Source organism: Heterocephalus glaber, unplaced genomic scaffold (genome assembly GCF_053883595.1).
Source record: "Heterocephalus glaber isolate CG9 unplaced genomic scaffold, H.glaber_assembly_v1.0 deba00000122, whole genome shotgun sequence".
Lineage (NCBI taxonomy): Eukaryota > Metazoa > Chordata > Mammalia > Rodentia > Bathyergidae > Heterocephalus > Heterocephalus glaber.
Window position 1 is genome coordinate 11,104,580 of NW_028258138.1, and position 25,855 is coordinate 11,130,434.

Below are 25,855 nucleotides of genomic sequence, written 5' to 3' on the forward strand. Positions count from 1 at the left end.
TACAGTATAACAATTATTTACCTGACATTTGTGCTGTATTCAGCATTATTGTAAGTAATCTGGAGATGATTTAAAGTATGCAGAAAGGGATGTGTTGTTTTATGTAAATACTATGTCATTTCACAGACAGGACCTGAGGGTCAGGATCTGAGATCCTTGAGGTGTCCTCGAACCAAGCCCCCAACCCTGTGGATACCAAGTAACAACTGTGTTACAAATGCTGTGGTGAAAGGGGAACATGGTTACTTTTAAAATAAAGCCCCTGACTCCCCAATTGCCCTGGATGGTATGGGTGGCTTTTCTGGGTTGGTGTGGTGCTGTCTCCCACTCCAGCCCAGGGCCACTGCTGGGTTCAGATCTGTGGTCACATAAAGTGGCTCCAGAATGAGCCGCAGCCGACAGCCTGGAGAGCTTTTCCCAACTACAACATCACTGAAGGCCCATTCATTCCCCTAGGCATAGGCGCCGCCTGCTGGGCCTGACTGTGCTGCCACCTCCAGGAAATGCCCCTGGGCTCTGTCTAAAGTCCGTTAAAGTCCGTCACAGGCGAAGGTGTGATTTCTGTCCCTTGACCGCGTGCAGATGCTGCCACCTGTCATGAGCAATCGTGTCAGTGGAGGACATGGGCACCTGCAGGCTTTGCCAGTGTCCTGCCAGGTGCAGCAGACGAGGGGCACTATTACAGGAGGGACAGTGCCACAGCAAGTATTAGCAGACAAACATTTTTATTGTAATTCACATATTAAGATAACTATTTCCCTACTCGTCCCAAAGCAGACATAAGCAGTGAGCAGGCTGAGTGAACTACATAAAGTCAGCAAGGCTGGGACGCTGTCCCTGTTCTAGAGGGGCCACCTGCAGGCCTTCGTCACATGTGCTGCACCTCCTTGTTCAGTTGTTCTGGACATGTTCGCGCTGTCTGTGATGTGTAAATGGGCTTTAAAAGATAAACGTGTCTATGAAAAACCAACAGCCAACATCATACTAAATGGTCAAAAACTGTAAACTTTCACGCTAAATTCAGGTACAAGACAAGGATGCCCACTATCACCACTCCTGTTCAATATTGTTCTGGAAACATTAGCCACAGCAATTAGACAAGAGAAAGAAATAAAAGGAATAAAGATAGGAAAGGAAGAAGTGAAACTGTCATTATTTGCTGATGATATGATACTTTACATAGAAGACCCTAAATACTCTGCCAAAAGACTTCTAGACTTAATTGACAGATTCAGTAGAGTAGCTGGATATAAGGTCAACACTCAAAATACAATAGCCTTTTTATAGACAAATAATAGACTCACAGAGAGAAATTAGGGAAACAATTCCTTTTACAATAGCATCCAAAAAAATGAAATATCTAGGAGTCAATCTAATGAAGCAAAAGTTCTCTACACTGAAAACTATAGTACACTGAAAAAAGGGATTGAAGAGGATATTAGAAAATGGAAAGACATCCCTTGCTCTTGGGTAGGAAGAGCCAATATAGTGAAAATGGCCATACTTCCAAAACTGCTATATAGATTTAATGCAATGCCGATTGAAATTCCATCAATATATTTCACAGAACTAGAGAAAACAATGCAAAAATTCATTTGGAACCAGAAGAGACCTAGAATAGCAAAAATTTCCAGGCAACAGAGACATGGCTGGGGGTATTACAATCCCCAACTTGAAACTATACTACAAAGCTACTGTGATAAAAACAGCATGGTACTGGCAAAGAAATGCGTGGATCAGTGGAATAGATTAGAAGATGCAGAAACAACTACAGATATGCTCAGCCACCTCATCTTTGACAAAGGAGCCAACCATCTTCACTGGAGGAGAGGTAGCTTCTTTAACAAATAGTGTTGGAAAAACTGAATTTCAACCTGCCAAAGATTGAAACTAGACCCATATCTATCACCATGCACTAAACTATGATCAAAGTGGATTAAAGATCTAAATATTAAGACAGAAACATTAAATTTTCTGGAAGATAGGTAGAACTCTTGAAGACATTGGCATAGGAAAAGACTATGAACAAAACCTCAGTAGCATGGGAACTAGCACAAAGAATCAACAACTGTGATCTCATCTTATTAAAAAGCTTCTGCATTGCAAGAGAAACCACCAACAGAGCTAAGAGACAACCTACAATGTGGGAAAAAATTTTCAGCAGCTGCACCTTAGAGGACTACTATCTAGAATATATAAAGAATTGAAAAAAATCAGACCCTCCCAAATTCAAAGACCCAATTCAAAAATGGGCATCTGAAATGAACAGACATTTCTCAGACAAAGAAGTAAAAGCAGTAAATAAATACATGAAAAAATGTTCAACATCACTGGTCATTCAAGAGATGTAGATGAAAACAACACTGAGATTCCACCCCACCCCAGAAAGAATGGCTGCTATCAAGAAATCAACCAATAACAAATGCTGGCAGGGGTGTGGGGAGAAAGAAACCCTTCTCCATTGTGGTGGAAGTGCAGACTGGTGCATCCACTGTGGAAATCAGTATGGAGATACCTCAAAGAACTAGGACTACAGGTCCCATTTGACCCAGCTTTCCCCCTGCTGGGTATCTTCCCAAAAGAATTAAAAGAATCATACCACAGTGATGTACGTGCACCCATGTTCATAGAGGTACAGTTTGCAAGAGCTAAAACTTGGAAACAGCCCAATTCCAATCAACTGGAGACTGGATAAAGAAGATGTGGTTTTTTAAATAAAATGCAGTGCTACTCAACCATAAAAGAACGAGAAACTAGAGACATTTATAGCTAAATGAATGCATATTGAGGCCATCCTCTTAAGTGAAATAAATAGGACTTACGTGTAAATACCGAATAGTTTCTCTGGTGTAAGAAACTGAAAGTGTAATTAAGGATTAAAACAAATAATGGATAATTTGAAATAGGAAGAAAAGGTTCAAAGGGGTAGGGGCAGCAGGAGGGGAAGGGGAGAGATCAGGTTACAAGCTGGAATCTGGAAAGAATCCATATATAGATTGTGTTTAAAACTATAGGAAGAGATGTAGATAGAGCCTAGGCTGGAGCTCATCAGTGGCTTGGGAAGGAAGAGTCACTGAGATCAAAGGAGAGAAGGGTGTGTTTCCAGAAGAAGCACATACAACTATGTACAGTACACAGTACTCAACAGTGTGATAAATGACTGTTAATGTTTTATGTACTTATCACAACATGCTGTGCTTTTCATCCTTTAGAGCATAATCCTACTTATATCAAAGAGTTTACTGTAAAACAGTGTGCTGCTATGCCAGTGGTAGCCTCAGGTATCTCGTGTTTACCTGCATATTTGGATAATATCAAGGGGCCATCACAGATGATTGACGTATACCTTCTCAGTTGGCACTTAGAAGTTGGCACTCTGTGTGGTACTTTGTGATATACCTGGATGAAATTGCCTAATAACACATTTCTCAGATTATATTTCCATCATGTGTCACATGACTGTATTGAAATGTAAATCAAAAACTAATTTAGCCTATGTGGAATCTGCTAGTTAATCAGAATTTTTTCTCCAGACCACTATTTGTTCAATATTAGTTTTGAAAATCTTTCTAAAACAAATCACATCCTTTGATGTCTTAATGCTTGAGGTTTTTTTTTTGGATTATATGGAAAAATGTTTAAGTACTTTTCAGTTTTGCTTTGGTTGAGTTCTATTATATTTGAATATTATTATAGGTTTTTTTCCCCTTGCATTGTTTTTCTTTGAATAATTTTAATTTTTGTGTATGTGTGTGGTTAGTGAACGATAATAAAGTTATACATTAAAAACAAAAAAGATAAACGTGTCCTCGCTGGTTTGATGTCCCCAGTCCTTTGGCATGACTGACAGCGTGGGTCCTCCGCGTGCTCCTGCCGCCAGCTGAGGTGGGGACCGCGCTCCAGGCCTGTCCCCGAGGACAGCGGGGATGCGAGGCACAGGGCGCCCCTGCTAGAGCCGCGGGTGTGCGCCAGTGCCGCTGCCCAGGTCGTCCGCCGTCCGCGGGGAGGTGCTCCGCAGGCAGAGGGGCAGGTTGAGGCCCGGGCTCCACGGGCACTGTGGCTGGTGCTGGAGGCCGTTCCTGCGGAGGACCGAGGAGGCAGCGTCAAAGGGTGGTGCTTACAGTGGTGCCTTCCTGTCACCTACACACACACACACACACACACACACACCCCTGTGGGGAGGCGCAAAGCCAGCTCAGGGACAAAGTAGGACCTCGCTGGGAGGTGTTACCAGGGTGAAATCAGGATAAGACTGGCTTTGCTGCTGTAGGTATTCCCTGTCTATTACGAAGTGCCCCAGGCTCTGTGATCCCAGCACTGGGGAGACCCAGGCAGGAGGACTGCCATGAATTCAAGGCCAGCCTGATCTACATAGCAAGATTCTGTCTCCAAAAAAAAAGGTCTCAAGGCTGTTTTTGTTAGTGAGCCCTAGAGTTTGGTCGGGTGAACACCATCATACATTTGCCCCTGTAAAACTCCAATCTGAAGAGCACTGCCCAGCGGAGCCGGGCTTGGAAGCCATGTCCACTGTGTATCCACCAGAGTGGCCACTCTCCACCAGCAGGGTCGCTGACAGTCCCCTCAGACTGTCCCTGTGCCCGGGACAAAAACGCCCAAGAGCAGGAAAGGGCATCTCAGGGAGAAGAAAGGTAATTTCCTGAATTTACCTCCTAAGGGTATTGGGGGGTAAACAACCCCTTAAATGTACTGTGAGTTCTAAAATCTGAAGGAAAATGGATTCTTTCTCCTGGACCTCGGTGCAGCTGCACAGCTGCCTGGTTCACCTCTCACATCCCCAGTGTCACCTCCTGTGCTGTCCCTGGCTGTGGCCAGGCATTGGGTGCCCTGGAAACGGCATGGAAATTGGTGTGGCAAGTGACCATCTAGTGCAGGAGACTTAACATATAATGAGTGAGGTTCATACTCTTCAGGGAGATAGATCGGACACACATTGCTTCTCTGGCGTGAGAAACCAAAAGTGGAAGGAAATAAGGACTAAAATGTATAATCGATACTGGGAAATGGGAAGAAAATGTTCAATTGGGAAGGGGAACAAGGGAGGAGGGAGGGAGAAAGGGACAAGAACAAAGTGAAAATAGAAGGAAAAAATGGAAACAAAGCTTCTGTATATCGGGCGGGGAGGGGGCTGGAAGGGAGGCAGGAGGCACCATGCACAGGTGCAGATTCCCTATGATGAGTGTTATCACGTGTGCCTAAAATGCACCCATAAATGTTTTGCTATGAAAAGAAAATAATGAGCTAGGTTCTAATTACTACTTGGAGCTCCTGGGCCGGGCATTTAGCTCAGTGGTTCCACTGCCTGCTGTGCAAGCGCAAGGACCCGAGTTCAATCCCTGGTACCAAAAAAAACAAAACAAAAACCACACACACTACTTAGAGCTCCTAAATTTTACCTTCAATTTAACTACTGAGGTATTCAATAAGAGGTGATGACCACAGAGCCCTAAGTTAGGGCCCCATTAGTGAGTGTGTGTGTGTGTGTGTGAGTTGCCTCATTTGCACATGGGGCCATTTCAGCTTTATTTGCTTTAACAGCTTTATTAAGATGTACTTTACATGTCATAAAGTTCACCCACTTAGGTGTATAATTCAGTTGTCTTTAGTATATTAACTCTGCAACTCTTACTATAATCTTATTTTAGAACAGTTTTCTTTTCTTTCTTTCTTCTTTTTCATATTGGGGATTGAACCCAAGGCCTTCACCATGAGCTACATCCCCAGAACTTTACAAAAAAATTTTTTTGAAACAGGATGGTGCTAAGTCGCTAATTTACTAGGCTCAAACTTAAGATCCTCCTGCCTCAGCCTCCCAGAGTGCAGGGATTACAGACATGCATTCCACACCCAGTTTAGAACACTTCTATCAACCCCGAAAGACACCCCTTAGCAACCCCTCCCTTCCCCTGCCCTCCCCCAGCCCTACATGACCACTGTTCTGCTTCCTCTCTGTATGGATTTGCCTTTCCCAGCATTCACTTTGTCGGGGTCGTACTCTGTGTGGATTTCCGGGTCTTTCTTCTCAGCGTGATGGTTGCTGAAGCACAGTGATGCACTGCTTAGCAACAGGATACATCCTGAGATGGGTCGTCAGGTGATTCTGTGATTGCACAAATGTCATAGTGCATACTCACAGACAAAGATGGCTACCACATCATTAGGAGATAGAATCACATGGAACTGCCACTGAATGTGCAGCGGTGTTGAACAAAACATTGTTATGTGGTGCATGACTATGTGCATCCATGTTCTAGCATGAATCAGTACTTTGTTCCTTTTTTATGGCTGAATACTATTCCATCCCATGGCTGTTCTGTGCTATTACTCACTCTTGAGCACCTGAGTTACCTGAACACCATGCCCCTTCCCACTTACCTCATCTGTGAGGAACCGGACCAGGACATGTAGAGCAGAATGAGGAAGAGGAACATCACAAACACAGCCAGGCTCACCCAAAAGGCAATCACAATGGAATCTGCGGGAGGAAGAGAACCATCTATGCTGCTTTGGTGTGGACTCTGCCGCAGGGAGGGGCCGGAAGGAGCCTGAGTGCTTCGGAGCTGCGACCCCAGCGCCCTCCCTTCTCTGGCCCTCAGGAGGGAGCGCGAAGGAGCAAGGCTCAGGCCTGGCTGGAGGCGGAGGCGGATAGCATCCTGTGGTGCCCATGAGGGACACCTGCTCCCCTCCCCTTCCTTGCTGGGAGAAGGGAGGCCTGGTGGCTCTGTGTTTCGGGACCACCCACCACATTGCCTTAGCAGCAGCTTCAGGGGCCCCAGAATCAGAGACCCTGAGGACTGAGGCCTCCTTCTCTCGCTGTGCCAGCTGGGAGCTGGGGCCTGGAAGAGCTCAGCCCAGCCCGAACAGGGAAGGCCAAAGCCCCTTGGGGCAACACTGTGGCCATACTTGGGGAAACTCACCGAACCTCTGGGGGCCCGGGCAGGCTGGGGGCGGGATGCTTCTCCGGGGCTACAGATCAGGAGCATGAAGTTCTTTGTGAAAGCCTACAGGTGTCCCAGCTTAGAGTAACTGGGTGACCGTAGGACACGATGCACAAACTGAGCCAGGCGTGGTGGTGCACGCCTGTAATCCCAGCCCTTGGGAGGCTGAGGCAGGAGGATCACTGCAAGTTTGAAGCCAGCCTGGGCTACACAGTGAGTTCCAGGCCAGCCTGAACTCCCTAGTGAAACCCTGTCTCCAAAAACCAACAAAACAAAACAGGATATGATCAAAGTTGCTGTATTTGCTAAAGGAATCACGAGCACCCCAGCTGCTTGGCCTGTCCACAACCGGGAGGCAAGGAGACAAAGCCCAGGCTACTCTCTCTTCTTCTGTCCTTTTTGTCCCCAAGCTAAGAAACTAATGGCGGGGCCGGGGATTTAGCTCAGTGGTTCTGCCACCTGCCTCACAAGCGCAAGTTACTGACTTCAATCCTAGTAACCCCTCCCTGAAAAAAAGAGAAACTAATGGTGGCCCCTAGACCATTAAGGAGCTTACGGGGACCTCTGGGCTCCGGGGAAGTGGGAAACGTGGTCCAAGCTTACAGACTTCATAAAAGATCCCTTGCCCACTCACTGTGAATAAATCAGGACACTCCGAGTCCTGATTTATTTCATAACCTTGTAAGTGTAAGAGCACACGTGCTTTCTGAAACACTGGTCTGGGATTTTATCCTGTAAGTGCACATTACATTTTTAAAAACTATTTTATTTTTATTAGTCCACGTTACAGCACACCATGCTTCCATTCCTCCTGGAGAGCTGGTGCGCGTCCCTAACACATCTTAATTCTTTTTACCTCCCCTTTCCTTCTCTCCCCCTTTCTGTATTTTAGGTTTCTGCAGACACTGATGTCCTTTTATTCTTCATAAAAATAAGGCAGAGCCCCGTGTGGCAGTGCACAGCTGTAATCCCAGCACTCTGGGAGGCCGAGACAGGAGGATTATTAGTTTGAGCCCAACCTGGATAACTTAGCAAAACTATCTCAGAATAAAAATAAATAAATAAATAGAAGAAGCATTGGGGGGACAGCTCAGCACAAAGGCCCTGGATTCAACCCCAGTACTGAAGAAGAAGAGAAATGCAGGATTTGAGGTTGCTAACACCTATATTAGCTCTTCCAGGGACTGGGGGTAAACAGCTTCGAACCCTTGGTGACTGAGAGTCCCCTCCCCACTGCGGAGAGAACCCTGTCACCTCCCCAGGTCCCCGGCAGGAAACAACAGACACCTTGCACCGGACACAGTTTCTTCAGATATGTGGGATTTCAATGTCAGGCCCAAAGAGGATCAGAGGTCCTTGCTCACTTGCTGTCATCCACGCTCCTTCTGTAGTGTTCTTTTCAAGGAGGCAGCCAGGGAAACATGGCTCCTTCCCCTCCTACCGAAGGTTCAGTGCGAGGGCGCCCAGAGAACATTTTGTTCGGAAGGCAAGAGCTGCCACCTCCAGCACTGGCCATGTCTGCACGGGTGGCCAGTTTTCACCGGGAGGCCCATTTGTGGGGATCTGCTTCCTCCCAGCCCTCCTGGCCCATCCTCCCCTCCTCCTCGCTCCTTCTTCCCCTTCTGTCCCTAACCCTCGTCTCCTTCCTTTCCTCCACTCTTCCTACTTTCCTTCCTTCCCTCCTTTCCCATCTACACTGGTGGAATGGGGAGAATTGGACATAACCGGAGTGACAGATGCTTCCCAAGAGCCACCTGGGCTGCTCGGGCCTTGAGGGATTTCTCCCCCTAACCCAGGGCTGCAGTTCATGTAGTCAGTTGGAGCATTGCGTGCCCACAGCAGGTGCTGCTATTCTGTTGAATGAAAACTGCTAACCCTCAGTTGTAGCGTTCTTCCAAATGCTACTAACATTCAAGTTCCAGAGTCCTAGTAGAGGATCGAGTTCAAGACTTTTCCCTTATTGGGCTGGGCGTGGCAGCGCTTACTTGTTACCCCAGCAGCACTCACTTGGGAGGCTGAAGCAGGAGGATTGCAAGTTTGAGCCCAGCCTGGGCTACACAGTGAGTTCAAGGCTATATCAGAAGTACATATTAGACCCTGCCTCAACAACAGCAACAAAGATTTTTTCCCTTATTCAGGAATAACAATGTGATGAAAGCTTAGACTTTGGAGGCGGATGATTCTGAATTCAAATTCTAATTCCTCCCTTTCCTAGCTATGTGATCTTGGGAAATCTGAGATGTTTACATCTCTAGATCTGTTTAATCGTCTGTAACATGGGGATAATAGTATCTACTATTTTAGATGTTAGGATTAAGTAAAATAATGTGTACATGTATGCACAGGGTACAGTTTCTTGCTCAATGATTGTGAAATGATTTATAAATGGAACTAAAATTATCATTCCTGTTAAGAGGGTTTTGTGACAAGTGGTGTTGCTGCATCTTGTACGCTCACTAAACTCCAAGTTTTCAGTGTTCTCTCCTAAGTCAGTAAAGAAACTGACTTTCTTGGTGAACTTACCAGAACTAAAAAATCCAAATGAAGGTGACCTTCAAACTAATCCTCATGTCCTCCACAGAGATAAAGTTTCCTAACATTCATCCACGGATCAATCCTCGTTGGGTTTCCTCTTGAAATTGCCTTCAAGGACGAGTTTGTGAATCGGGAACTCAACGCATTATTTTGCTCCATTATGAGATCACATTTCACTTTTGACTCCTAGATAACATCAATCAGTGTACTCACTTATCAGCTTACTCATTGCATTTATCTGATTTGTTTCTGGGTGAATCTCACCTATTTCCAAGAAGAAGATCCACCCAGAAGAGGTCACACAGAATTCACCCCATGCACGTCCCACGCAATGTTCTGTGTTACCCGCAGTCAGTTCTGAGAAGTTTTAGAGTAATAACAGGATCATTTAAGGGTAGCACCTCCTCTTAAGGCTACTCGGACACAAACTTATTAAGAGGTAAACATTCTGGTAATCCCAGCACTCTGGAAGGCAGGGCCAGGACGTCTGAGACCAGCCTGGGCAATTCAGTGACTTAGCAAGACTGTGTCAAAATGAAAAGGCTCTTCCTACTTCCCAATATCTATCTTCCATTTTATTCTTTATTTATCCTTTGGGTTTCTCACACAAAAGAAACAATGTGATATTGAAACTTGTGTGTCTGATTTATTTCACTTAAAATTATGGTCTTGAGCAGCATCTATTTACCTAAAAATGTCTCAAGTTTATCCTTTATGGCAGAGCAGTCCTGCACTGAACTTGTTTAAATGGAAAGGGGAATGAGGGAGGGGAAGGAGGAGAAAGGGATTAAAAAAAGAGAATGGAAGGGGAAAATGGAAAGAGATTTTGTAAACGAGGAGGGGAAGAGGGGTTGAAGGGAGGGAAGAGGAATGGGGAAACAAGAAGAATTAAGATATACTATATACAGGTACAAATTCCCCACGATGAGTGTGATCATTATATAGGGCAAACATGCCCTAAGGAAAAACATGTAAGGAAAAAAATGAGAAGGCTGGGGATGTAGCTCAGTGCAAAGGCCCTGGGTTCAATCTTCAGTACCAAAAGAAAAAAACCACTTTTACTGATTATGTCACACACATAAGAAAGAGCACTGGATGAGGAGATGGAAGTCATGGTTAAAGCTGGGACCTAAAACTGATTGCTTTGGATGTGCGAAGAGTTACACGCAGCCCTGTGTTCAATCCGCTCCTTGGATTCTCTACATGTGTTCAGAAGAGACTGGCGGTCACTGTGTTTGTGTCCCCTACTCCCAGCTCCTGGCGCAGTGTATGTGTGCACAGCATCACTGAGGCTGCTGGCAGAAGCGGGATGGACTGTGATGAATTCTCCCTAAGCCATCCCGCCAGGGAAAGAGTCGCAGGGACCCGAGAGGTAGACTGCAGCGCACTGATGCAGTACCCTCGAGAGAAATCAATCCCGCTTGCTGCTCTCCGAAAGAGACCATGAGACTGGTAGCTGGAGAGTCATCTTACTAGAATAATCTGGTTTGCCGCTGTAGAGTGGAATATGGGATTGGTTTTGTTCTAAGTTTAGCCTCTGAAAGGGGGACAGGAAGAAGATCAAACATGAATGGAGATACTTCACCTTCCCCAGAACAACCAAAAGCCACATCCAAATTCACTAGGCTAAAAATCCTTGTAAAGCGCCGATATATAAAACTGCACTAGATTTTGAGCTGGGAAAGGCATCCCAGTCTTCAGCTCAGCGCTGGGTGGCCCATATCACAATACATACATCTCCCTAGATGTCCTCAGATATCAACCCCACCACAATGGAATCGATTCCAATATATGAGCAGGACCAGAGAAATCTTAAAATCCTCCTTGCGTGCTAGTGTCACACATGAGCTCTGGGCATTCTTCCTTCTCTACTCAGTACAAGAGTCACGCCCAGCCCACCTGGCACCTTCATCACCCTGCCCTAGAGACCATCTGGGGAGAAGATCTAACCTGGCTCTGCCTCTCTGTCCCCGCCTTGAAGCCACACTGGCTCCATCTGCTCCCAGCTATGATGTGCGTGGCTCAGGGAAGGCTGCAGAGCTGGCTGTGTGAGGCTTTCTGGTTTGTCCAAGTGGGAGAAGACTGAATTTATGGGCAAGGAAGCCAGCGAGGGCTGCTGCCTGCTTCTTGGGACCTCCGTCCACCCTCACCTGGCCATACCTCACCTTATCCCAACTCCAAAGCTGCCTAACAGCATGAGGCCACCTGATGGTGACTTTTGTTGATCACAGGGCCCCCAGCTCTTGGACTGGAAACTCCAAAACCATAAGCTAATAATCTCTTCTCCTTCTTTATAAGTTAACTGCTTTGGGTATTTTATTATAGTAACATGAAGCGGATTGATCTATAAGTCAGTAAGAGCAGAGTACAAAACACATAAAAAAATGAGATCCTAGGTGAAATACATCTAGAAAACAGGATATTAACAGTGGGTTCTATCTGAATCAGCTGAAATCTAAGGCAGCGGTGCTGTTATGGTCTGGATGTGTTTCCTCCTCAAATTCTTACGCTGTAGCACAAGCACCCCTGTGTTTGGAGCGGGGGCCTTTGAAAGGAAAAGAGGTTTAGGTGAAGTCATGAAGGGAAGGATTGCTGTTTTAAGAGCAAACACCAGAGAGTTCTCTCATGCACACGAACTCCCTCTAGAGCACTAAGGAAGGGTCACATGAAGCCCTAAGAAGACAGCTGTCCACCAGACAGCAGGAAGTGGGCTCTCACCAGAAACCACACCTGCTGGCACTTTGATCTTGGCCTTCCAGCCCCCAACACTGTAAGAAAATAATAAATATATATTGACTCGGTCACCCAGTATATGGGCTTTTGTTATAGCAGCTTGAGCTGTGACAGGAGCCAACTACCTAAACTCTGGTTTGGGGACCCTTATTTCTTTTTTTTTTTTTTTGGTACTGGGGATCAAACTCAGGACCTTGTGCTTGCGAGGCAGGCAGCAGAACCACTGAGCTAAATCCCCAGCCCAGACCCTTATTTCTAATGAATTTTCTTTTGGGACAGCAGAGTGTGCAAAGTTCCCTTTCCCACCCCAGGAGAGGATGAAAGATGCTTCTCCAGCCCTGGAGTCACGGAGCCTCTGCAGAGCCCTTGTGCGCTCTTTGTAGTGAGCAGAGCACAGTGGACTGGAGTCTGAACCTTTTGAAGCTGGGCGTGGTGGTGCATGCAGGACGCCGAGCAGATCACCCCAAGTTTGAAGCCAGCATGGGCCACATAATGAGTTCAAAGCCAGCCTGGAATACATAGAAAGGGCCTGACTCAACAAAATAAAACAAAACAGAATCTTGGGAGCAAAAGACTCAGTGGCTGGTGTCCGGTCTGCTCCAGTGTCGAGGGATGAAGCCAGGTTTAGTCCAAGGCCTGGCTAAGGGCATCCAGGGCCAGCTTGGAGGTGGCTTACAGGGACATAAATGGAGGGAAAAGGGCCTCTAGCAGAACAGGTCCAGGTGGCAACTGACCTCTGGGAACAGGGGCCTGGCACTGTCCCAGGAGGGCATCGGAAGAGAGGGTACCCTTCGGTGCAGGGTGGCCCTGATTCCCCACCAGGAGAGCAGGCACCAGCTAGACTCCCTCCCTGCACACCCTCGCCCAGCTCAGCGAGCCAGCCTCGGCCTCCTGCCTTCCCTCTTCCTCTCCCTCTCCTCCTCTAATACAGACATGTCACAGAGCAGCAGGCAGCAGGTGGCCAGGGTGCGGAGGAGGAGCTGGCAGACAGAAGACCTCAGAAACGTCTGCTCTCCAGGCGAGGAAGGAGGAAGTCCTACCTCTGAGTAAAATTCAAGGGATATTTGTTTCTCAACAGTTTGTATTTATTTCTTGGACACTTCCTTTGGCAACCTGACGTTGTTTGTTTCAAGACAGGGTCCTGCTATGTTATCCAAGCCGGCCTTGAATTCCCAAGCACAAGTGATTTTCCTGCCTCAGCTTCCTGAGTAGCTGGGACTACAAGTAGGTGCCACTATGGCCAGCCCTTTGCTAACTTTTGTGTGTGTGTGTGTGTGTGTGTGTGTGTGTGTGTGTGTGTGGTACTGGCGACTGAACTCAAGACCTTGTGCTTGCCAGGCAGGTGCTGAGCTACATCCCCGGCCCCCTTTGGTAACTTTTGAGAGTGAGCAGTAAAGTTATGAGGGCCTGATCGGAATTTCACCAGAGGTAGAAAAGCTAGCACTGTTAGTAGGTCTGTATGGCAACTACAAGAAAGATCAAGTGGCTTCCTGATGAAACTCTGTGGATCTTGCTCTTCCAAGGCACCAGCTCTGTGCATCTATGCATAGCAGGAGGAGGACCAGAAGAAGAGCACTGAGAAGTACACTGCAGCACAACCAAGGGACAAAAACCACACAGCAGGTTAAACGGGGGAGCTTCATGTGAAGAGTTCTGAACTAGTGAGGCAGACGGTAGCTAAGGAAAAGGCCAGAGAAAGAATGGAGGGCAGGGCCACCTTGGAGCCTCCTTCCTGCACTAGATCTGAGGCTTAGGTAACCAAGGAAACACCTGGGGAAAAGGGAGGGCCCACCTTGGAGCCCGCTTCGTGAGAATAGATCCACCTTCTGAGGTAAACATTAGCATGGGACCAGGATGGCCAGGTCTAAACACAATGGGTAAAGATAAGCAGGTAATTAGCTCATGTACAGTGAATCCCCACGCATGCGCCCAGTGGTCTTCAGCAACCCTTGCCAAACCCCAACCCGGATAACCATGTCACTGACCATGCAGATTTGACCTCCCTCGGGGCTTTGGACACCACGACAGTTCCTCCAAGAGTCATAAAAGGTCAAAAACTCCACTGCCCAACGGAGAGGCTGAGTCAGGCCGCCCCTCACTGGCAGGAATCGTACCAAACCCCCAATCCTACCCCAAGCCCTGAGGCTTAAAACTCTCAACACCAAGTCTGCTCGGTGCTGTCAACTCTTCTCACTGGCCGGCTCCTACTCTGTGGAACGTATCTTGTCTTTTCTCTTTCAAATAAGTCACTGCTCCTGATGCTACCCTTGGGTGTCCTGAACAGTTCTTCGTTTAGGGCATCAAAGAACTTGGACGAGACCCCCAACCTGGTAACACTATAAGATAGAAGGAAACTCTGTGAGGTTACCTAGAGGCTGAGGGGCGAGTTCCCAAGTATATCAGTCCATTCAGACTTGTGTCGTAATCCATCTTCTGTTGCCATAACAGAATACTTGAGATTGGGTAATTTATACAGAATAGAAGCTTATTTTCTGGAGAATGGGAAGTCCAAGACTATGGCACCTGCATGTGGTGAGGGCTTTCTTCATAACAACACGACAGAGGCATCACATGGTGAGATAGAGCAAGCATGTTTTTCTTATAAAGCTGCCAATACCATCACAGGACCCCACCCTGAGGACCTCACTTGATGTCATTCACATACGGCTTTGAGGTTTATGTTCCTAACACATGAACTTCGGGAAGAAGCTGCTATAACAAAGTACCACAGACTGAGCAACAACAGACACTCATTTTCTTACAGTTCTGGAGGCTGGATTCTCAGACCGAGGTGTCAGCAGGGTTGGGGACTCCTGAGGCCTCTGTCCTTGACTTATAGATGTCATCTCTGTTTCTTCTTCCATGTGTATCTGTCCTAATCTCTTATAAGGACGCCAGTCAGATTGGATTAGAGCCACCCTAATGACCTCACTTTTACCCCACCCCCTCTGTAAAGGCCCTATTTCTAAATAGTCACATTCTGAGGTACTACAGGTTAGGATTGCGGCGTATGAATTTGCACCCATGATACCCAGGAAAACCAATGAGGTAGAGATTCAGAGCTCTTTTGGAGAAGGTGTGTATGAGTCACTTTTCCATTGCTGAGACAAAATAACTGGCACCCATAATTTAAAGGACAAATTTTTGGCTCATGGTTTTAGAGGACTCAGTCCATAGGCTCCAAGGCAGAAATGGCATGGTGGAAGGGCATGGCAAGGAACAGCTAATCAACTCATAGCAGCCAAAAAGCTGAGAGAGAAGGGAGGAGCCAGGGGCAAGAACAAACTGTTCCAGATGAGAAAGCCCTCAGTGACCTGCCTCTTCCATCAGGCACGTTCCTCCTAACAGCACATTCAGTGGATGAATCCCCTGATGAGCACAGCACTCCCATGACCCAGTCACCCACCTCTGAACACATGAGACTTTTGGGGGACACTGTCGACGAAGCCATAACAGTGTAATTTGGCCATGGGCACAGAGGTGTTGGCTGGGTTTAGCCAGGCTTAAACTGATCAACAACTGAAGGACCAATGGGAGACAACCTTCTAGAATGCCAGTGGGGATCAAGCTGTGAACAATCAGCGATGAAGGTGATGATGGGAGTCTGGCCAGGAGACAGTATGTGACCCCTCAGTCACAAGTGCACAGGCTGCACGAGGGCTGTGGTGTCCACAAAGAGAAGGCTGCACGGCAATTACAGCCACACTGAAGCTGTGAGGTCTCAGAGGGACCATGGTTTGGCCAGTGACTGGGGACAGTTCCACCCGATGTCCTCACACCCGCACTGCCACCCCCATCCTGACCCGACCCTCCTGTCCTGCCCCTTCTGAGCACACTCCTGAGAAAGCAACAAAGTGCTCTGGTCTTAAAGAAGTTCTTAAAAGACTCTCATCTTTTATCACAAGGTACATCCTGAAGGGTTCGTCAGAGCTAAGAAACAATATATTGATAATTGACAGACTTCATTCAGAATGGACCCATGTTCCTGTCCCTGATCATGCCTGCTGGTGAGAATTTGCCTGCTCAACACTACAAGTATCCTGGGAAGGACTCTGGAGGCTTTGGAGCCTCGACCTTAAGTTCCAGCTCTGGGACTATCTGGCCGGGTGCCATGAGTAAGTCCCTTGGCTTCTGTTCTGGTCTCTATCTAGATGCCCCTCTGCAGTCTCATGTGATCGTAGGCAGGGCTTTCGGAAGGTGAGTGGATTATGAGGGCGTTTGGCTGATTTGCTGTTAGGAGGTGGGATTTTGTTGGAAGAGGCCAGTCACTGGGGGCGAGGCCTGGAGGCTTAGCACTCTCTGCAGTTCCTCCTTTGATCTCTCTGCTTCCTGTCCACCATGCCATGAACAATTCTCCTCTGTCATTCTGTCCTGCCTTGGAGCCAGTCACCTGTGGACTAAAATCTTACAAACTAATGTGCCAAAATAGACCTCTCATCCTTTAAATTACAGGTGTTAGGTATCATGTCTCAGCGATTAAAAACCAAGTGACTACAGTAGCTTCTCCGGGCCCCAGGGTCCTGTATCTCTTCCCGATTTAGGACACTATAGCATGCCCACTGATTTTAGCGGGTCTCTGCTTTCCAGACTATCAACTCGTAAGAGCAAGAATCTCTTCAACTTTAAATTTCCAGCCCAAGTATATCTCCTAATGTCCTGTCCAGGTATCTGTCACTCACCACCTCTAAATTTCTGTTTTCACCAGAGGGACATTTTTAGCAAACAGATTGGACCTCATCACTTCCTGCTTCCAATGTTGGCTGACTCCCCACAGCTGACCAGAAGTCCTCTGGGGCTGGCCTGTGAAGATCCAGGCCCAGTGAGATCTATAGCTCTCATCTCTGTCACTCTTCCCAAAACATATCCCACATAGCATCCTCCTAGAATACCTGCTTTACCCGGGAGTATAACTCTTCTCTTCCCCATGCACGCCCTTTGTCTGACAGGTGAATCCCTGTTGAGCCTTCGGGACTGTTCAGCTGCACCTTCCCTGGCATGCTCAACCTGGAGAGCATCCCTGCCCAGCCCTCTGGCTTCTCCCCACAGGCATCCTCTCTGTGCTCCACAAGCAACTGCTGCAAATCTCTAGCAAGATACCATTAATGCAATGACAGCTTATTAATGATCAGCACCTCCCACTTGCCTGGACAGGTGGGAGTAAATACTGAGTAGCCTGTTTGATCCCTTTATCAAATCAGTGTGGGCTACAGAAAAGCACTTCTGGGTTCATAGAAGGGGACTTTGTTGCTGTGTACTCTCAGGGTGGAAGAGACAAATTCTAGTCCCCTCAGGCCCTTATACAGGCATCGATCCAATTCATGAGGGCTCAACCCCCATAAGCTAATCACCACGTGAGGCCCTACTTCCTAAACTGTCACACCGAGGGTCAGATGGACTCAGATTTCAACCCACATACTTTGGGAGAACACAAACATTTAGACAATAGCAGCTGCCTTATGGGAAAAGCAACAGGGGAAAAAAGAGACCGAGAGAGATGGCAGTGAAAGTGGAGAGCCAGAGACCAGAGGGGAAGAGAAATGTGAGGGTTTCAAACTGAAGTTTTCCGAGGGGCGGCTGCAGATGATGGTGCATGCAGAGCCTAATTGTAGGGGCCCCGAGGAGGGGAAAGTGAGGGTAAGTGGCTGCTCATGCAAGAAGTTTGGCAACCTGAGACGGGACTTACTTTGGCTGACGGCCCAAGAGAGCAGTGGCGGTCAGATCCATGCATATTTTAAACAAGAGGAGGGGCATAAGCACAAACCCGGCATTTTGACAAGATGGCGACACAGATGCCCCACACTGGCTTCTGGGCCAGTTCATCAGGGCCCACATTCATCACTTTTGTGACAGAGTCTCTGGACATTCTGCTGTGCCTACTTAACTGTTCCTGTGAGTCGGGGCCCCCACATCCCCTCTGCCACCACAAATAGTCCTCAGTGGATGACCAGTCAGCTTGATTTACCACACCCTTCTGTGGGTGTTAGTTTCAGGTATCAAGAGACTATCAACCTCAAGGTTACATTCGCAGTAGTGGCTGCCTGCAACCAATTTATGTTTAAATATATATTTCTTTCTGACTCATGGCTCAATAAACTGGTGAAATGGCCTGCCTCAAGAGGGCCCTTGTTATCAAGATGGGCCAAGTACAATAAACCAGTTGCAAAAGGGCAAATGGTTTATGACTCACTTGAGTACAATCTTCGTTTGGGCTGCTGGGATAAAAATACCATAGACTGTACAGCTTAAATAACAGAATTTTATTTCTCACAGCTTTGGAAGGTGGGAAGTTGAAGATCAAGGTATCAGCAGGGTCAGTTCCTGGCAAGTAAGTGTGCTCTTACTAAATATATATTTCACAATTTTGAATTATTAAACATTCTAAGTATACAGAAAACTACAGATAATAATGTCAAGACTTATGGATCCATCAAAAATTGCCGTACTTGATCCAAATACTTTTCTTTAAAAAGCAGAAATAAAATATTACAGATAGAGTTGGAACCCTCCTCTATCTGAATATCTCCCCCTCTAGGCAAAATCCTGAACCTGAAATTGATGTGTACAATCACATCTTACTGTGTATGTACATCCCCACTAATAAAATATGGATTTTTGTGCTTACAAATGATATAAATTCTGTAACTAATTACAGTCAATTAAATTATAATTCAAGTAGCTATGATTATAATCAATATAATCATTAAAATTAATATAATTTAATTAATATATAATTTATGTATCTACTGGGTATATAATTTTACCTCTTTTTTCCTTCATTATGTTTCAGTGCTTTATTTACATTGGCACATACAGATCTAGCTCATGAATTGTAACAAAACTATGTGTTATTGGTTGCATTAACATCCAAAATTTATCCTACATTCTTTTGGTCATTCCCAATTTCTGGCCACCACAAATAGTACTGCAGTGAGCATCAACAGGTTCCAGTATTTTACCAAGTGGATACCTGGAAGGAGGATGCTAAATTATGCTTTGTGGACATCTTCAATTTTTCTAGTCCTTGCCAAGCTGGCCTTCAAAATGGTGGATGTAATTTTCATCCCTCAAGCAGTGTGACAGTTCTAATTTCTCTCCTTCCCTCCCAACATTCTGAATATCAATCTTTAAATTTTGCTAGTCCACTGGATATGAAATGAGGTCTCATTGCTCATCCCAATTCACTTCCCTAAATACTTGTGAAGCTGAGTATTTTCTCATATTCTTTAGCCACTGGAGTTTCCTCTTCCATTACTGTCTTTTCCTACCCTAGCTTATATATCTATTGTTCTTTTCTTATTGAATAAAACTAAATTTTTGAAATAATAAAGCAGTTTCTATTTTCAAGACAATAATTATATGTTCGGAGTGGTTTCCAAACACATGAGAAAATAGTCCCTGCCACCTCTCTGCTCTTCTTCGCATGCACTAGGGCTCCCCACCTGGCGTCCTCGCTGTTCCTGCTGTTTGCAAGGCTCCTTCCTGACACTTCCCGAAGCTTTTATCTCACCTGTACTCATCACCTTGGGAAAGTCTTTACTCACCACCCTGTTCAAAGCTGCAGTCTTTCCTCGGCCCCCAGATTTCTCTAACTACCAATCTGGTTTTATTTTTCTTGGGGCACATGTTGCCATCTGCCACGTGTTTCTTGCTTATGGTAAATCAAAGATGGTCTCAAATTTCTAACACTTCTTCCATTGACAGGTGGGTTCTAATTCTCTCCTCTTGAATCTGGCTAGCCGTAGTCACGTAACTGCCCAAGGCCGCACAGCTAGTAAGTGACAGGGCTGAGACACAGATTACAGCACACTGACTCAGAGTCCACGCGCCTTGCCCCTGTGACCCCTGTCCTCTGCTCTATTGCCCCCAAACTTGAAAACTACCTATTCAGGATTTAAACTCTCTTTTGAGGAGTATTTCTGTCAAGCACCAAAACCCCTCTTTTACCAAAAAAAAAAAAAAAGAGAGAGATTAAATTCAGATAAGATGCAAAGACCAGGACACGCAGGATGTATGTAGGAATATTTCTGGAATGACATCTCTCACTGTGGGTGCCAAAGACCCCCGATATCTAGGAGCACAGGGTAAATGCTATCTGTTATCCTTCATTGGAATGAACCTCCTGAGAAACTACAGCACTTCTGAAGCAAAACATTTTTCTAAAGACAGATTTCTTGATAAAGTCAAATTTGCTTGAGTCTCCAATAAGCTGGGTAACGTTCCTTATAGACGCCACATTTTCCACTGTTGGTGTGCAGATCTGGGACCGAGTTATTACATCTGTCCCCTGAGATACATAATTTGAATGACTTCTATTAAAATATCAGTAGCTGTTCCATCTCCATAAGGGGGATCCAGGGACTGGCCTCTCCCTGGCCTCCGTTTCCTCACCAAGATGGTCTTTATCAAGCTTGGGGGCTTGGGGAGGATTTTCTTATTTCAACAGGCTGTAAATTCATAAGGAAAGAACATCTTTTTAAACCTAACACACGGCTTAGAGAACATCAACCCCTTTTCTCTGAGGCGGAAGCTGTTTGTGGGGGTGGGGCAGAAGGTTGAGCTTCGGAGTTCTAAGGTGGTTAAGAAACCCGCCCCCCCAAAAGTGGCAAGAAGCTTTGGAACCCAGGTGCTAACCAAATGGGGTATCTGGCACCCAAGAAGGTGGCAGTGTCTAAAGTGCCTAAGTTCACCCAGAGTTTTACTTCATTTGTGTTAACTTAAAAAAGGCTTTTCTGAACACAAGCCTACATTTTCTACTGGTCAACATGCATCATGAAGCTCTGAATTTTTGACAGTATTAATAAGTGGACATTTATTTCAATCCTGCCACAGTCTCCTTATGACTACTGTCTTCTTTAGTGAGCTGTGTGCACAAAAATCTGCATTCTCATTCCATGATTTTCTGCCTTCCATCAGAAAACACACACTAAACATCATGTCCCTCCAAAAGCTTTTGTACGGTGCTTGGGACAGTCCTCACCAAACACAGATGGGCATAGGTTTTTGACTTCTGGAAGTTGTGCGTGGAACTTGCAACTGGAACTCTACCTAACAAGAAACTAAGTGTGATCGAAAAACAAGGGAGTTAAAATTTTTTAAAAAATATATTACAGTAGTACATGTATGTGTATATGTGTTTGCATTCAGCAAAAAAGGCAAGATCTTAGTAAAATTTAAAAATATATATGATAGTAAAAGATACATTTCCATTAATCTCCCTCAAAATACTTCTTCCTGCTTCAAACACACTCATTCCACCCTTCTCCCCCACTCCTTGAAGCAGCTCTGGAGTCCTCTTTCTTGAGTGTCTTTAGTTGCATTGTCATGACTGCCTCATATGTCCTGAATTGATAACAAAACATGTACCTTTCCGGGTCATTTTGACTTTGAAAAAGAGTCAAAGTCACATGGCAGCAGAACAGGTAAATAAGGTGGATGAGGACAGACCGTAATGTTCTTAAAAGCCTGCCTTTCCCCTGGATGGCATTTGGCAGCAGCATTCACTGTGTTTTTGACCATACCTCCCAAAGACGCAAAAGACAACTTCCAAAGCTGCTTCAAAAGTGGCAACAATGATAGGATACATGAGTTCAAAGAAGGGGGCAGTATTCGGAGGGGATTAAAGCAATGTGCCTTTCCATGTATTTTAAACGTTTAAACATTCACTGTATATTTTGACCACTCTTTGTATTTTAGAAGGCTGTCCCCAGGGGTTCTTAATATCTTAATTAGCAGCATTCAAAGGTATTTCAGTTTAAAGCTAGCGTGTAACAGACTTTCTTCCATGTGAAAAGCATCCTATCCTTTCTAGTGACTTATTTTACCCTTTGATGGGCATATTATGGGATTATAGTGAGGAAATACCCAAAGAACCCAAGACAGAGAGAGAAAGAGAGAGAAAGAGAGACAGACAGAGAGAGACAGAGAGAGAGAGAACGAGAGAGAGAGAGAGAGAGAGAGAGAGAGAGAGAGAGAGAGAGAGAGAGAGAGAGGATTTCTTGTGCCAAGAGCACTATTTCTGGCTTTTACAGTATTTTTCATGACCGTTTCTTCGGCTGACTTGTCATCTCAACTGAGCGGCTGGACAGTGAAGGCTGCCAGGTTCCAAGTTACTCAAGAGACAAGGAATTCGAGGGCAGATGTTAACTCGTGTTTATCCTCCCTGAAGATAAAACATTTGTCGGCATTTTAGTAGAAGTTACGTCTGTATGTCTTACAGGTAGAGAGAACACCTGTCCCAAATTAAAAAGCAAACCTAGCAATTTCAAGAAACTCACTGGGAATACTGGAGCCCCAAATAAATGAAACTTCATCAAGAAACCTATCTTAAATGAATATTCTGCTTAGTTTCACAGCAGGTGAATTTACAGAATATCACAGAGATTACAGACCCCTGTCTGACCCCGAGCCCCATTCATTTCTATGAAGGTGTACACTGGTCACACCATGGCTTACCTGTGACATCTACTGTTATAAGTGAATAAGGAAAAGCTGGGAGCCCACGGTTACTTGGGCCAGCCCCCCAGCCTCTGCCTGGCTGGTTTCCCCAGGCCCAACTTACATTTGTTGGCTTTCAGCTTCTTTTCATCCACGGGAATGAGGTCCAGGTAGTCCAAGTAGTATTCATAGCTGTAGTACGGAGCGGATGTGTTGGTCCTGTTGGTCATGGCCGTGGCACTAGGAAGCCAGGCTCTGGCCAGCAGTTCACATCCGGAATGTGGGTCCTGAGCCTGGGGAGGAGATTGCTTCACTGGTTTCTGAAGGAAGCATCCAAGTGTGCCTGCGAATCTCCAGGCAGAAGGCCGGCCCACTTATCAGAGCTGCTTGGCCGGAAGAGAGGTCAGGGGTGTGCTGACATGCTCAGCCTGCAAGTCAGCCAATTGTCTGGCCTCTTCTTGGTAAAACTCCAAAACAAGCAGAGCTGACAGTGAGAGCGTGGCTTTCCAGTGCAGCTCCAAATTGTCTCTCCAGGGAAGGACAGAAACTGGGTGGGAAGACCTCATGAAAGGTGCCTGCCTAGGTCTTCGATCCCAGCACTCTGGGAGGCTGAGGCAGGAGTGCAAGTTTGAGTTCAGCTTTGGCAACTTAATGACTTAATGAGACCCTGTCTCAAAAGAAAAATAAAACATGGGCTAGTGATACAGCTCAGGGCAAAGGCCCTAGGTTTAATCCCCAGTACGAGAAAGAGAGTGATAAAGCGCTGGAAATAACAATCACTTTTTGGGCTGGGGATTTAGCTCAGTGGCCCTGTGCCTGCCCCGCAAGTGCAAGGTCCTGAGTTTGATCCTCCGAACTGCAAAAAAACCAAAACAAAACCAACAAAAATAACAATCACTTTTTTGCCTTTAATACATGACAATTTAATAAAACAAAAGCTCGACAGTGCCCTTGACGTACACTGAGGCAATCGGTGGTGCTATTAGGCAACCAGCAATGCCCTGGCTCAGATTCAGTGTCTGAAGACAGAAATTGAGTGATGCTGGCCCCGAGCTTGTAACTTCTCATGTACACAGAACCAATTAATTACAATCCGAACCGCCCACTGCCCCAGTGGAGTACAGGGCCCAGCTTTTACCTAGGCCCTCAAGAACCAACCAGGCAGCTGTTTTTGCTCAGACCAAAGACACTGTTGATCTGGGCCAAGATCCCACAGGACTGAGCTCTTGGGAAACAGGGCACAAGGGTCCACCCAGCGCTTGGCTGACACAGAGTGGGAGGCAGACCCTGAGTTTCTGCAGGGGCTGCCTCTAAGTTATATACCTGCTCGTGTAAGATCCTCGGACACCATCAAGAAGAGCACTCCGAATGTTGCAATGAGCAGGACTAAATGTGAGCGGAGCCCCAGCTGTCAAAGAAGACATAAAAGAACAGAAGCAAGTGACTTTGGGGCCACTGCCCTCTTGTTCTTTCGGTGGTCCTTTCTGTTTGCAGGATGTATCTTCTCTTTTTCCTTCAAAGTACCCCTTTCTCCCTGAGTGCCTCTTTGGTGCTTCTTCTCCTTTTCTTCTTATTTCTGCCCTAAAAGAAAAGGTAATCTTTCACATCTGACCAATTCATTGATCGGCACAAATAACCTGGAAAACATAGCTGGTCCCTATCCCATCTGATAACACTAGAATTTAGCCTTTGGGAGTTGGGAAGTCAACATACACAGATTTCCGAGGTCTTCAGCCACATCCCTGCTTTCTAGGGTTTTTGATTCAGGTCCATACTGCCAGAGTGAAGCTAGGTGTTGACCCCATGGACGGCCTACCTAGGAGATGTGAGGCCTGCTGGTTTGGACCAGCTGCTGTAGTGCAGGGAGCTCTCTGAGGAGGCTTAATTCACTAGAGGGGAAGAGTGTGCTTTGGGGTTTCTAAAAGCATGTGAAAGGTGAGCTGGAAAAGTGAAGAAAACTGTTCCCTCTGCTCTCTCCACTTCTGACAACAGATGTGTGGCTTATGTTTTTTCACACCAAGCCATTTCCTGTTTTCACAGGCACTGCAACTTAGCTCCATTCTGAAGCCAACTGCTCAGAGTTGTCACAGAGCCTATGGGTTAAAGGCCTGTCCCCCATACCCCTTGAACACACACACATAAACACACTTCAAGTGCCAATTACAAAGTCCACTGTCAATCTTCTGATGCATCTTCTACACAGTAGAGGTTCCCATAACTCCTTCTCCTGGTTTGGTCATTTGCTACACTGGCTCACAGAAACCATGAAAGCAGTTAACTTACTAGATAGATTACCTGTTTGTCAGAAAAGGAATCCACCCAAAGCGAACCAAATGGAAGCCACTGTTAACAAGCCAGCCTGTTTTGCCTGCTGCAGGGGCCGCCAATCATTGAAATGACGACCTTTGCAGAAGAGAACGAGTTTATTCACCAGGTGGACAAGTACGAAGAGACAGGAGCTCCAGGTCTCAAACGTGCCTCCCAGAGGGAGCGTTGGGGGTGGTGGTGGTGGTGTAAGGGGTAAAAAAACAAGGTGGGGTGAGGCGCGGGGAAAGGTGATTGGCGGGAAAGTGGCGTGCTGTGGTCTGCGCATGCGTATTCTGTGGGCGGTGCATGCGTCCTCATAGGAGGAAGTTCCGAAAATGCGGTGTTCATCTGCTGCGTGGATGGTCGTTTCCACCTTCTTCTGTCGAAAGGTCAGCCACGGATGCCTGCACTGGCCCAAATGAAGGGTCAGTTGTTTCAATGGGTGTGAGGTAGGCAAAAGCAGCCTCCAAGTTCCTGAAAAACTGTGGGTAACTATCGCCATAGCAATATCAGGGGTGTTGTGTGCTTAGCAAAGCTGATGGGAGTGAAGTACTGAGCTGTGTGGCCTAAGGAACTGGATATGATAGCAATGGAAGCTGGAGGATTTATTTAGGGTTTCCCCGTATCAAGATGCACAGGGCAAGGTATTGGGAAGGGCCGGGGAGCTTCCAGTCCCTCCTCAGGTCCATTTCCCTCTTGGGACATTTGATGCGTTCAGAAAACAGAAGTTCTCAGAAGCCCGTGGATTACATAGGCACGCAGGATTAAATCACTGGCCATGAGACTCCACTCAAACCCTCACCACCTCCGCTCCCTGAAAGGAGAAGGGCAGGGCTGAGAGTTCCATTCCTCTAACTCCAAGTTGGTTCTTCTTTCAACCAGCCCCATTC

The 25,855-nt window shown here is 46.3% G+C and overlaps 1 protein-coding gene across 1 annotated transcript; it reads right to left on the minus strand.

Annotated features, from left to right (window-relative positions):
- Positions 1–706: 706 nt before the first annotated feature.
- Mrap (melanocortin 2 receptor accessory protein) lies at positions 707–23,495 on the minus strand. Its single transcript, XM_004842282.4, has 3 exons — positions 22,783–23,495; positions 6,394–6,493; positions 707–4,079 (listed from the first exon to the last, which is right to left on the minus strand). The coding sequence occupies exons 1-3, from the start codon at positions 22,886–22,888 to the stop codon at positions 3,950–3,952; spliced, it is 336 nt and encodes a 111-aa protein (XP_004842339.1). The 5' UTR covers positions 22,889–23,495; the 3' UTR covers positions 707–3,949.
- Positions 23,496–25,855: the final 2,360 nt, after the last annotated feature.